Raw genomic sequence first — 14,449 nt, forward strand, 5'->3', positions numbered from 1 at the left:
TTTATGATCTATATGTCAGTCACGCAGGTTTTATTTGACCTTAACCTCATTTTCACGGTTCATTACTCATGGTTAAGTTTTTATACGACCGCAAATTTTGAAAAAAATCTCGTCGTATATTGCTATCACGTTGGCGTCGTCGTCTGCGTCGTCGTCGTCGTCGTCGTTGTCGTCGTCGTCGTCCGAATACTTTTAGTTTTCCACTCTAACTTTAGTAAAAGTGAATAGAAATCTATGAAATTTTAACACTAGGTTAATGACCATAAAAGGAAGGCTGGTATTGATTTTGGGAGTTTTGGTCCCAACATTTTAGGAATTAGGGGCCAAAAAGGGCCCAAATAAGCATTTTCTTGGTTTTTGCACTATAACTTTAGTTTAAGATAATAGAAATCTATGAAATTTTGACACAAGGTTTATGACCACAAAAGAAAAGTTGGGATTGATTTTGGGAGTTTTGGTTTCAACAGTTTAGGAATTAGGGGCCAAAAAAGGGCCCAAATAAGCATTATTCTTGGTTTTCGCACAATAACTTTAGTTAAAGTAAATAGAAATCAATGAAATTTAAACAAAATGTTTATGACCACAAAAGGAAGGTTGGTATTGATTTTGGGAGTTTCGGTCCCAACAGTTTAGGAATTAGGGGCCAAAAAGGGACCCAAATAAGCATTTTTCTTGGTTTTCGCACCATAGCGTTAGTATAAGTAAATAGAAATCTATGAAATTTAAACACAAGGTTTATGACTATAAAAGGAAGGTTGGTATTGATTTTGGGAGTTTTGGTCCCAACAGTTAAGGAAAAAGGGGCCCAAAGGGTCCAAAATTAAACTTTGTTTGATTTCATCAAAATTGAATAATTGGGGTTCTTTAATATGCCGAATCTATCTGTGTATGTAGATTCTTAATTTTTGGTCCCGTTTTCAAATTGGTCTACATTAAGGTCCAAAGGGTCCAAAATTAAACTTAGTTTGATTTTAACAAAAATTAAATCCTTGGAGTTCTTTGATATGCTGAATCTAAAAATGTACTTAGATTTTTGATTATTGGCCCAGTTTTCAAGTTGGCCTAAATCGAGGTCCAAAATTAAACATTGTTTGATTTCATCAAAAATTGAATAATTGGGGTTCTTTGATATGCCAAATCTAACTGTGTATGTAGATTCTTAATTTTTGGTCCAGTTTTAAAATTGGTCTAAATTAAAGTGCAAAGGGTCCAAAATTAAACTAAGTTTGATTTTAACAAAAATTAAATTCTTGGGCCTCTTTGATATGCTGAATCTAAACATGTACTTAGATTTTTGATTATGGGCCCAGTTTTCAAGTTGGTCCAAATCAGGATCTAAAATTATTAAATTAAGTATTGTGCAATAGCAAGTCTTTTCAATTGCACAGTATTGTACAATGGCAAGACATATCTAATTTCACAATATTGTGAAATAGCAAAATTTTTTTTGATTAAGAGTTATCTTTCTTTGTCCAGTATAGTAAGCAAGAAATATCTGCAAGAATTTTTTTTAATTGGAGTTATCTTTCTTTGTCCAGAATCAACTTAAATCTTTGTTATATACAATATACAATGTATATAGATATAGGAAGATGTGGTGTGAGTGCCAATGAGACAACTCTCCATCCAAATAACAATTTAAAAATTAAACCATTATAGGTTAAAGTACGGCCTTCAACACGGAGCCTTGGCTCACACCGAACAACAAGCTATAAAGGGCCCCAAAATTACTAGTGTAAAACCATTCAAACGGGAAAACCAACGGTCTAATCTATATAAACAAAACGAGAAACGAGAAACACGTATATATTACATAAACAAACGACAACTACTGTACATCAGATTCCTGACTTAGGACAGGTGCAAACATTTGCAGCGGGATTAAACGTTTTAATGGGCCCAAACCTTCTCCCTTTTTCTGAAACAATAGCATAACATCACAACATAGAAAAACATACGATAAAATATCAATTAGCAGACTTAACTCAATCAAAAAACGTATGATTACAAAAGAATATTCACTTTTTACTACCAACTGATAAATTTAAATAATCTTTACCATTCAGTGATAACAAGCAGTTTTTTTTACATCTTAATATTTTATGATGTATTTAAATGAGTAGTAATTGTTGCAAACTCCATTAGAATATTTTAATTGAAATTAGTTTTGGAATAAGGGAAAGGGGGATGTGATTAAAAAATTGGGTTCAATTTTTCTCATTTGAAATTTCATAAATAAAAAGAAAATTTCTTCAAACATTTTTTTGAGAGGATTAATATTCAACAGCATAGTGAATTGCTCTAAGAGAAAACAAAAATTTTTAAGTTCATTTGAATACATTCATTCTGTGTCAGAAACCTATGCTGTGTCAACTATTTAATCACAATCCAAATTTAGAGCGGAATCCAGATTGAATGTTGTGTCCATACTTGCCCCAACCGTTCAGGGTTCAACCTCTGCGGTCGTATGAAGCTACGCCCTGCGGAGCATCTGGTTGTGTTTTGGTATGTTTTTCTTGAACTATAAACAATAGGTCAACTATATGTGTTGTATGGAAGAATTGCTAGATGTACATGCCTGCCTGACATGATTTGTCTGACTTTGACCTCAATTTCATGGTTCATTGGTCAATGTTTAGTTTTCTTGGTTAATGTTTATGTGACAGTTGTAATAAAGCTTTATATTTAGGACTGTCAACATAATATTAATGACTAGTAAAGAAGGCGAGACATTTCAGCTTGTGCACTCTTGTTTTAAAACTTACCGTGAAGAAAATACAGAATTTCTTTTCTTAACTTGGAAGAACTTGTCTGTTCACATTTTGCATATTACACATCCATGGATTTTTATCAACATTTTTAGATGTAATATCTGATTTCTCGTCAAAGTACTCAATATTTTATAGCTATTACAATTCATTTTATCTAGAAATTATAAAGTAGCTAGAAAGAATAAATCAAAAAGTTTAACTATTCATAGTGTTGGATTGTCTGCATCGTGATGATTGATCAATGGAAATGAAAAAATGTCAGTAATCAAAAGTCATACTCGAAAAGGCTGTTGAATATTTTCGTTTCAAGACTTCAAAACTTTTTTATTCTACAATTTTAAGTTATAAAATATATTACAAATGTTTTTATACATAACGATACTTAAGGTGGCTCATGACTATTCGACTGTGCATTATTTCACGCATGAATTACAAAAGTATTTGTCGTAAATTCGGTGTAATTTTTTAAAAATATTTTGATTGATTAGAAATGTTAAATCATTGTAGTTGTGTGACAAATAGAATATTTTCGTTATTTTCCGTATTTGTTAAAGGGTCAAAATGACATTTCGCCCATTTTCCCGCCAAAATTAGGGTTTTAAGGCAAAATTTATTGTTATCCTTATTGGTGACCTATGTTTTTTATTGGCTCATTCTTTGAAGCTATTATACAGCTTTTCATATAACACTTTTGGACCAATTGTCATAGAACATTTTAAGCTCACCGTGAGCTTTTCTCATCACTTGGCGTCCGTCGTAAAAAACTTTTACAAAAATCTTCTCCTCTGAAACTACTGGGCCAAATTAAACCAAACTTGGCCACAATCATCATTGATGTATCTAGTTTAAAATTTGTGTTTTTTGACCTGACCATCCAACCAAGATTGCCGCCATGTCTAAAAATAGAACATAGGGGTAAAATGCAGTTTTTGGCTTATAACTCAAAAACCAAAGCATTTAAAGCAAATCTGACATGGTGTAAAATTGTTAATCAGGTCAAGATCTATCTGCCCTGAAATTTTCAGATGAATCAGACAACCCATTGTTGGATTGCTGCCCCTAAATTGGTAATTTTAAAGAAATTTTACTGTTTTTGGTTATTATCTTGAATATTATTATAGATGGAGATAAACTGTAAACAGCAATAATGTTCAGCAAAGTAAGATTTACAAATAAGTCAACATGACCAAAATGGTCAGTTGACCCCTTTAGGAGTTATTGCCCATTATAGTAAATTTTTAACAATTTTTCGTCAATCTTAGTTAACTTTTACAAAAATCTTCTTCTCCAGAATCATTATTAGGCTATCTAGTTTAAAATTTGTGTTTTTTGACCCGGCCAACCAACCAAGATGGCCGCCATGGCTGAAAATAGAACATAGGGGTAAAATGCAGTTTTTGGCTTATAACTCAAAAACCAAAGCATTTAGAGCAAATCTGACCTGGGGTAAAATTGTTTATCAGGTCAAGATCTATCTGCCCTGAAATTTGCAGATGAATCACACAACCCATTGTTGGGTTGCTGCCCCTAAATTGGTAATTTTAAAGAAATTTTACTGTTTTTGGTTATTATCCTGAATATTATTAGCTCACCTGGCCCGAAGGGCCAAGTGAGCTTTTCTCATCACTTGGCGTCCGGCGTCCGTTGTCGTCCGTCGTCGTCCGTAGTCGTTAACTTTTAGAAAAATCTTCTCCTCTGAAACTACTGGGCCAAATGAAACCAAACTTGGCCACAATCATCATTAGGGTATTTAGTTTAAAAAATGTGTGGCGTGACCCGCCAAACCAAACAAGATGGCCGCCATGGCTAAAAATAGAACAATGGTGTAAAATGCAGTTTTTGGCTTATAACTCAAAAACCAAAGCATTTAGAGCAAATCTGACCTGGGGTAAAATTGTTTATCAGGTCAAGATCTATCTGCCCTGAAATTTGCAGATGAATCACACAACCCATTGTTGGGTTGCTGCCCCTAAATTGGTAATTTTAAAGAAATTTTACTGTTTTTGGTTATTATCCTGAATATTATTAGCTCACCTGGCCCGAAGGGCCAAGTGAGCTTTTCTCATCACTTGGCGTCCGGCGTCCGGCGTCGTCCGGCGTCGTCCGGCGTCGTCCGGCGTCGTCCGTAGTCGTTAACTTTTAGAAAAATCTTCTCCTCTGAAACTACTGGGCCAAATGAAACCAAACTTGGCCACAATCATCATTAGGGTATTTAGTTTAAAAAATGTGTGGCGTGACCCGCCAAACCAAACAAGATGGCCGCCATGGCTAAAAATAGAACAATGGTGTAAAATGCAGTTTTTGGCTTATAACTCAAAAACCAAAGCATTTAGAGCAAATCTGACACGGGGTAAAATTGTTTATCAGGTCAAGATCTATCTGCCCTGAAATTTTCAGATGAATCAGACAACCGGTTGTTGGGTTGCTGCCCCTGAATTGGTAATTTTAGGGAAATTTTGCTGTTTTTGGTTATTATCTTGAATATTATTATAGATAGAGATAAACTGTAAACAGCAATAATGTTCAGCAAAGTAAGATTTACAAATAAGTCAACATGACCAAAATAGTCAGTTGACCCCTTTAGAAGTTATTGCCCTTTAAAGTCAATTTTTAACCATTTTTCGTAAATTTTATATATCTTTTACAAAAATCTTCTCCTCTGAAACTGCTAGGCCAAATTAATCCAAACTTGGCCACAATCATCTTTGGGGTATCTAGTTTAAAAAATGTGTGGCGTGACCCGCCAAACCAACCAAGATGGCTGCCATGGTTAAAAATAGAACATAGGGGTAAAACGCAGTTGCTTTTTTTGGTTATTATCTTGAATATTATCATAGATAGAGTTAAACTGTAAACAGCAATAATGTTCAGCAAAGTAAGATTTACAAATTAGTCAACATGACCAAAATGGTCAACTGACCCCCTAAGGAGTTATTGTCCTTTAATATAGTAATTTTTAACAATTTTCATAAAATTTGTAAATTTTTACTCCCTGTTACATTTTCCACAGAAACTACTTGGCCAAGTTCATTATAGATAGTGATAATTGTAAGCAGCAAGAATGTTCAGTAAAGTAAGATGTACAAACATATCACCATCACCAAAACACAATTTTGTCATGAATCCATCTGCTTCCTTTGTTTAATATTCACATAGACCAAGGTGAGCGACACAGGCTCTTTAGAGCCTCTAGTTATAGATGGAGATAAACTGTAAACAGCAATAATGTTCAGCAAAGTAAGATTTACAAATAAGTCAACATGACCAAAATGGTCAGTTGACGCCTTTAGGAGTTATTGCCCTTAATAGTCAATTTTTAACCATTTTTCGAAAATCTAAGTTAACTTTTACCAAAATCTTCTTCTCTGAAACTACTGGGCCAAATTTTATCAAATATAGCCAGAATCATTATTAGGCTATCTAGTTTAAAAATTGTTTTGTGACCGGGGAAACCAACCAAGATGGCCGCTATGGCTAAAAATAGAACATAGGGGTAAAATGCAGTTTTTGGCTTATAACTCAAAACCAAAGCATTTAGAGCCCCTAATTTGGTAATTTTAAGGAAATTTTGCTGTTTTGGGTTATTATCTTGAATATTATTATAGATAGAGATAAACTGTAAACAGCAATAATGTACAGCAATTTAAGACTCTAGTTTTGATATTCCGATAAAAATATGTCAACACCTATTTTCCCTATCATTTCATTGAAAAATGGTCCCTTTTACATACCTGTTTACAAGTAAAATTTTGAGCTTAAATAGTCCGTGACCCCTTACTTTTTTTCGACCAATTTGATTCATTTTCTTTAAAGAATAAAATAACCAAAAATACGGCACTTCTGATAGAAACTTCGAATAGGCCCAAGCCATCTTAAGGGCGTAAGAAAATTAAAACAAGTAGTGAAAATCCCGTGTTAGCCCCTTGACCAATGCGTGGTTTTTTTCTGTAATGGCCCTGTTTTTTTCTGTATTGGCCCTGTTCCTAAAGCAATATTAACTCTTAATTTATATTGCCAGTGGAACGTTTTCAGTATTGCACAGGCTGATTCATCTGTATGAGGGCTGATTTGCTAATATTATTTAATATTATTATGGGTTATGGCCCTAAGCATATAAGAATTTTTCAACCAAAATGGGCCAAAGGCAAACAGGCAAAACAAGAACTTGAGTTTAAATGTATGGATTTGTATGAAATTGTATGACAAGTAACCATACCATAAAAGTATGTGTGGATTGAATTATAAGTAGGCAAATGATCCTGAAGGGAGAATTTGTTTAAAGACCAGGTAAAAATCAATGAAACTCATACAGTTTTGATTATCTGAATTGGCCTATATCATGGGTTGTGCACATGATCTGGTTGGAATTAATTTTCAGGGTTATTGCTCTAACTGATAAGGAATTGAGGTCAAAAGTTTCCAAAATTAAACTTTTGTTTTGTTTGATTTCAACAAAAAATAGATTCATGGGTTTTTCTGATATGCTTAATCTGACCATGTATTTAATGTTTACAAGTTGGACGATAAAAGGTTTATATTCAATTTTTTTTAAGTACTCGTTTATTCTGTGTCAGACGCTTATGCTATGTCAAACTTTAATCCATTATTGACCTATTTTTTCAGTGTTTAACATCTACATTTGTTCAAGCTGCAATCTGGGGAGCATTTTATTATTTGATATTTGCTAAAAAAAAATAATTTCTATCTTTTTTCCATTTTAGACTTGCTGTTTGATAAGAGTCCCAGTTGAAGTCATAAAGCAGAGAGCTCAGGTTTCCACAAATACGTCATCATACAGTGTTCTTAGAAAAACATTACAGTCTGAAGTAAGAGGTTAGATACAGAAAAAAAATCACAGATATTTAAAATAATTAAAAGAAAAGGAATATTAATTTCATTCAAAGAATATGCAAAAATATAGAATGCACAAAAAGAATCTCAAAAGACCAAAAATGCATTTTACAGAATCAATCATGAGTTTGTAACTTTGAAAATCTTCTCATCTGAAACTACCTAAAGCAAGTTAACCCAAACTTAAGATGAATGAGGTTATCTAGATTAGAGTTTTTATTTTATTTTCTGTTTTTTTCTCTCAGAAAACATGGCTAAAAATATTAACATGGGTAAATGCAGTTTATGGTTAATATCTCAAAAACTAAAGCATTTAGAGCAAATCTGAGATTGAAATATTTACCAGGTCTAACACTATCAGCCTTGAAATTTTAAGACGAATGGAACAACCCATGATGTTGCCACTAAACTGGTAATTTTAAGGACATTTAATGGTTTTTGGTTATCACCTTGAATATTATTATAGAAAGCAATAAATTGTAAGCAACAATAATGTTCAGTAATTAGTTATCAAAGGTACCAGGATTATATTTAAGTACTCCAGACGCGCGTTTTGTCTAAATAAGACTCATCAATGACGCTTCCACCCAAACAAGTACAAAGTTGAAGAGCATTGAGGATGAAAAATTCAAAGTTTTGTAAACAGGAAATTTATTAAAATGACCACATTATTGATATTCATGTCAACACCGCAGTGTTGACTACTGGGCTGGTGATAGCCTCTGGGATGAAACGTCCACCAGCAGTGGCATCAATCCAGTGGTGTAAATAGTTATCAAAGTTACCAGGATTATAATTTAGTACGCCAGACGCACGTTTCGTCTAAATAAGACTCATCAGTGACGCTCATATCAAATGCAGTTTTTACAAAATACTTTGTCTGTGTTGACATCCCCAGTGTCATCCTAAGACGAATGATTTCAAGATAATAACATTAGTATAAGTATTTTAAATCAATGAAATTTAAACACAAGGTTTACAATCACTAAAGGAAGGTTGGGATTGATTTTGGGGGTTTTGGTCCCAACAATAAAGGAATGAGGGGCCAAAAAGTAGAAAAAATAAGCATTTTTCGTGGTTTTTGCACAATAACTTAACTATAAGTATATAGAAATCAATAAAATGTTAACACAAGGTTTATCACCATTAAAGGAAGATTTGGCTTGATTTTGGGGGTTTTGGTCTTAAGGGTTTCGGAATAAGGGTCCTAAAGGGTCCAAAATTAAACTTTGTTTGATTACTAGTACATCAAAAATTGAATTATTGGGGTTCTTTGATATGACAAATCTAACCGTGTATTTAGATTCTTTATTTTTGGTCTGATTTCAAATTGGTCTACATTGAGGTCCAAAGGGTCCAAAATCAAACTTAGTTTCATTTCATAAAAAAATGAATTATTGGTGTTCTTTTGATATGCTGATTCTAACCATGTATTTAGATTATGAATATTGGACCATAAAAGGTAAATGTCCATTTTAAGTTCTTAGACCACATTCATTCTGTGTCAGAAACCTATGCTGTGTCAACTATTTAATCACAATCCAAATTCAGAGCTGTACCAAGCTTGAATGTTGTGTCCATACCTTCCCCAACTGTTCAGGGTTCAACCTCTGTGGTCGTATAAAGCTGAGCCGTGCTGAGCATCTGGTTGGTTAATATCTTTAATATTATTAAAGAAAAAGATAAACTGTAAACATAAAAAATGTTCAGTGAAGTAAGATATAAAACAAAGTTAATATAACCAAAATTGTCAATTGACCTGCTAAGGAGCTATTGCCCTTTAATGATATTTTTACACAATTTGTTTATCATGTTTTTATACGACCGCAAATTTTGAACAAATTTTCGTCGTATATTGCTATCACGTTGGCGTCGTCGTCGTCGTCGTCCGAATACTTTTAGTTTTCGCACTCTAACTTTAGTAAAAGTGAATAGAAATCAATGAAATTTTGACACAAGGTTTATGACCATAAAAGGAAGGCTGGTATTGATTTTGGAAGTTTTGGTCCCAACATTTTAGGAATTAGGGGCCAAAAAGGGCCCAAATAAGCAATTTCTTGGTTTTCGCACTATAACTTTAGTTTAAGTTAATAGAAATCTATGAAATTTTGACACAAGGTTTATGACCACAAAAGAAAGGTTGGGATTGATTTTGGGAGTTTTGGTTTCAACAGTTTAGGAATTAGGGGCCAAAAAAGGGCCCAAATAAGCATTATTCTTGGTTTTCGCACAATTACTTTAGTTAAAGTAAATAGAAATCAATGAAATTTAAACACAATGTTTATGGCCACAAAAGGAAGGTTGGTATTGATTTTGGGAGTTTTGGTCCCAACAGTTAAGGAAAAAGGGGCCCAAAGGGTCCAAAATTAAACTTTGTTTGATTTCATCAAAATTGAATAATTGGGGTTCTTTAATATGCCGAATCTAACTGTGTATGTAGGTTCTTAATTTTTGGTCCCGTTTTCAAATTGGTCTACATTAAGGTCCAAAGGGTCCAAAATTAAACTTAGTTTGATTTTAACAAAAATTGAAACCTTGGGGTTCTTTGATATGCTGAATCTAAAAATGTACTTAGATTTTTGATTATTGGCCCAGTTTTCAAGTTGGCCCAAATCGAGGTCCAAAATTAAACATAGTTTGATTTCATCAAAAATTGAATAATTGGGGTTCTTTGATATGCCAAATCTAACTGTGTATGTAGATTCTTAATTTTTGGTCCAGTTTTAAAATTGGTCTAAATTAAAGTGCAAAGGGTCCAAAATTAAACTAAGTTTGATTTTAACAAAAATTAAATTCTTGGGCCTCTTTGATATGCTGAATCTAAACATGTACTTAGATTTTTGATTATGGGCCCAGTTTTCAAGTTGGTCCAAATCAGGATCTAAAATTATTATATTAAGTATTGTGCAATAGCAAGTCTTTTCAATTGCACAGTATTGTGCAATGGCAAGAAATATCTTATTTCACAATATTGTGAAATTGCAAATTTTTTTTTAATTAAGAGTTATCTTTCTTTGTCCAGTATAGTAAGCAAGAAATATCTGCAAGAATTTTTTTTAATTGGAGTTATCTTTCTTTGTCCAGAATCAACTTAAATCTTTGTTATATACAATATACAATGTATATTCACTTTTTACTACCAACTGATAAATTTAGATAATCTTTACCATTCAGTGATAACAAGCAGTTTTTTTACATCTTAATATTTTATGATGTATTAAAATGAGTAGTAATTGTTGCAAACTCCATTAGAATATTTTAATTGAAATTAGTTTTGGAATAAGGGAAAGGGGGATGTGATTAAAAAATTGGGTTCAATTTTTCTCATTTGAAATTTCATAAATAAAAAGAAAATTTCTTCAAACATTTTTTTGAGAGGATTAATATTCAACAGCATAGTGAATTGCTCTAAGAGAAAACAAAAAATTTTAAGTTCATTTGATTACATTCATTCTGTGTCAGAAACCTATGCTGTGTCAACTATTTAATCACAATCCAAATTTAGAGCGGAATCCAGCTTGAATGTTGTGTCAATACTTGCCCCAACCGTTCAGGGTTCAACCTCTGCGGTCGTATAAAGCTATGCCCTGCGGAGCATCTGGTTTAACTTTAAAAAAATAATCTTATCTGAAACTATTTGAAATAAGTTTATAAGCAAAACTTAAGATGAATGATTCTTAGGTTATCTAGAATGATGTTTGTGTTTTATTTTCTGTTTCCTTGGAAAACAAGTGAGCTTTTCTAATCACTGCGTCCGGCGTATGGCGGCGTCCATCTTCTTTGTTAACTTTACTAAAATCTTCTTCTTTGAAACTACTGGGCCAAATTAAACCAAACTTGGCCACAATCATCATTGGGGTGTATAGTTTCAAAAATTGTGTCTGGTGACCTGTCCAACCAACCAAGATGGCCGCCATGGCTAAAAATAGAACATAGGGGTAAAATGCAGTTTTTGGCTTATAACTCAAAAACCAAGGATTTAGAGCAAATCTGACATGGTGTTAAATTGTTCATCAGGTAAAGATCTATCTGCCCTGAAATTTTCAGATGAATCGGACAACCCATTGTTGGGTTGCTGCCCCTGAATTAGTCATTTTAAGGAAATTTTGCTGTTTTTGGTTATTATCTTGAATATTATTATAGATAGAGATTAACTGTAAACAGCAATAATGTTTAGCAAAGTAAGATTTACAAATAAGTCAACATGACAGAAATGGTCAGTTGACCCATTTAGGAGTTATTGCCCTTTATAGTTAATTTTTAACCATTTTTCGTAAATCTTAGTAATGTTTTACAAAAATCTTCTCCCCTGAAACTACTGGGCCAAGTTAATAATAGATAGAGATAATTGTAAGCAGCTTGAATGTTCAGTAAATTAAGATGTACAAACACATCACCATCACCAAAACACAATTTTGCCATGAATCCATCTGCTTCCTCTGTTTGATATTCACACAGACCGTCACCAAGGTGAGCGACACATGCTCTTTAAAGCCTCTAGTTCCTTAAAGCAAAGTTCTCTGCCTCTGCTATTTGAATTTAAAGTTGTTTTAAACTCGCCTGACCCAAAGGTCAAGTGAGCTTTACTCATCACTTGGCGTCCGTCGTCTGTAAACTTTTACAAAAATCTTCTCCTCTAAAACTACTGGGCCAAATTTAACCAAGCTTGGCCACAATCATCATTGAGGTATCTAGTTAAAAAAAATGTGCCTGATGACCCGGCCAACCAACCAAGATGGCCACCATGGCTAAAAATAGAACAAAGGGGTAAAATGTAGATTTTGGCTTATATCTCTGAAACCAAACTATTAGAGTAAATCTAACATGGGGTAAAATTGTTTAACAGGTCAAGATCTATCTGTCCTGAAATTTTCAGACAAATCTGACAACCCGTTGTTGGGTTGCTGCCCCCGAATTAGTAACTTTAAGGAAATTTTGCAGTTTTTATACGACCGCAAATTTTTAAAAAATTTTCGTCGTATATTGCTATCACGTTGGCGTCGTCGTCCGAATACTTTTAGTTTTCGCACTCTAACTTTAGTAAAAGTGAATAGAAATCTATGAAATTTTAACACAAGGTTTATGACCACAAAAGAAAGGTTGGTATTGATTTTAGGAGTTTTGGTCCCAACATTTTAGGAATTAGGGGCCAAAAAGGGCCCAAATAAGCATTTTCTTGGTTTTCGCACTATAACTTTAGTTTAAGTTAATAGAAATATATGAAATTTTGACACAAGGTTTATGACCACAAAAGAAAGGTTGGGATTGATTTTGGGAGTTTTGGTTTCAACAGTTTAGGAATAAGGGGCCAAAAAAGGGCCCAAATAAGAATTATTCTTGGTTTTCACACAATAACTTAAGTTTAAGTTAATATAAATCAATGAAATTTAAACACAATGTTTATGACCACAAAAGGAAGGTTGGTATTGATTTTGGGAGTTTAGGTCCCAACAGTTTAGGAATTGAGGGCCAAAAAGGGACCCAAATAAGCATTTTTCTTGGTTTTCACACCATAACGTTAGTATAAGTAAATAGAAATCTATGAAATTTAAACACAATGTTAATGACCATAAAAGGAAGGTTGGTATTGATTTTGGGAGTTTTGGTCCCAACAGTTTAGGAAAAAGGGGACCAAAGGGTCTAAAATTAAACTTTGTTTGATTTCATCAAAATTGAATAATTGGGGTTCTTTGATATGCCGAATCTAACTGTGTATGTAGATTCTTAACTTTTGGTCCCGTTTTCAAATTGGTCTACATTAAGGTCCAAAGGGTCCAAAATTAAACTTAGTTTGATTTTGACAAAAAATGAATCAGTTGGGTTCTTTGATATGCTGAATCTAAAAATGTACTTAGATTCTTGATTATTGGCCCAGTTTTCAAGTTGGTCCAAATCGGGGTCCAAAATTAAACTTTGATTGATTTCATCAAAAATTGAATAAATGGGGTAATCTAACTGTGTATGTAGATTCTTCATTTTTGGTCCTGTTTTCAAATTGGTCTACATTAAAGTCCAAAGGGTCCAAAATTAAACTTAGTTTGATTTTAACAAAAATTGAAATCTTGGGGTTCTTTGATATGCTGAATCCAAACATGTACTTAGATTTTTGATTATGGGCCCAGTTTTCAAGTTGGTCCAAATCAGGATCTAAAATATTATATTAAGTATTGTGCAATAGCAAGTCTTTTCAATTGCACAGTATTGCACAATAGCAAGAAATATCTAATTGCACAATATTGTGAAATATTGTGAAATAGCAATATTTTTTTTTAAATAGAGTTATCTTTCTTTGTCCAGAATAGTAAGCAAGAAATATCTAATTGCACAATATTGTGAAATAGCAATATTTTTTTTTTTAATTAGAGTTATCTTTCTTTGTCCAGAATCAACTCAAATCTTTGTTATATACAATGTATATTCACTTTTTACTACCAACTGATAAATTAAAATAATCTTTACCATTCAGTGATAACAAGCAGTTTTTTAACATCCTAATATTTTATGATGTATTTAAATTAGTAGTTATTGTTGCAAACTCCATTAGAAATTTAATTGAGATTAGTTTTGGAATAAGGGAAAGGGGGATGTGATTAAAAAAATTGGGTTAAATTTTTCTCATTTGAAATTTCATAAATAAAAAGAAAATTTCTTCAAACATTTTTTTTTGAGAGGATTAATATTCAACAGCATAGTGAATTGCTCTAAGAGAAAACAAAAATTTTAAGTTCATTAGAACACATTCATTCTTTGTCAGAAACCTTTGCTGTGTCAACTATTTAATCACAATCCAAATTTAGAGCTGAATCCAGCTTGAATGTTGTGTCCAT

The 14,449-nt window shown here is 32.8% G+C and overlaps 1 protein-coding gene across 8 annotated transcripts in view; it reads left to right on the top strand.

Annotated features, from left to right (window-relative positions):
- The window catches only part of LOC134725519 (mitochondrial S-adenosylmethionine carrier protein-like), a 77,109-nt gene that overhangs the window by 38,857 nt on the left and 23,803 nt on the right, over window positions 1–14,449 (top strand). For all 8 annotated transcript variants that reach the window (XM_063589434.1, XM_063589426.1, XM_063589398.1 and 5 more), the window contains one exon: window positions 7,493–7,597. In XM_063589434.1, coding sequence (XP_063445504.1) covers window positions 7,493–7,597 — 105 coding nt within the window. The remainder of the gene's footprint in view (window positions 1–7,492; window positions 7,598–14,449) is intronic.

Source organism: Mytilus trossulus, chromosome 1 (assembly GCF_036588685.1).
Source record: "Mytilus trossulus isolate FHL-02 chromosome 1, PNRI_Mtr1.1.1.hap1, whole genome shotgun sequence".
NCBI classification, from domain to species: Eukaryota; Metazoa; Mollusca; class Bivalvia; order Mytilida; family Mytilidae; genus Mytilus; species Mytilus trossulus.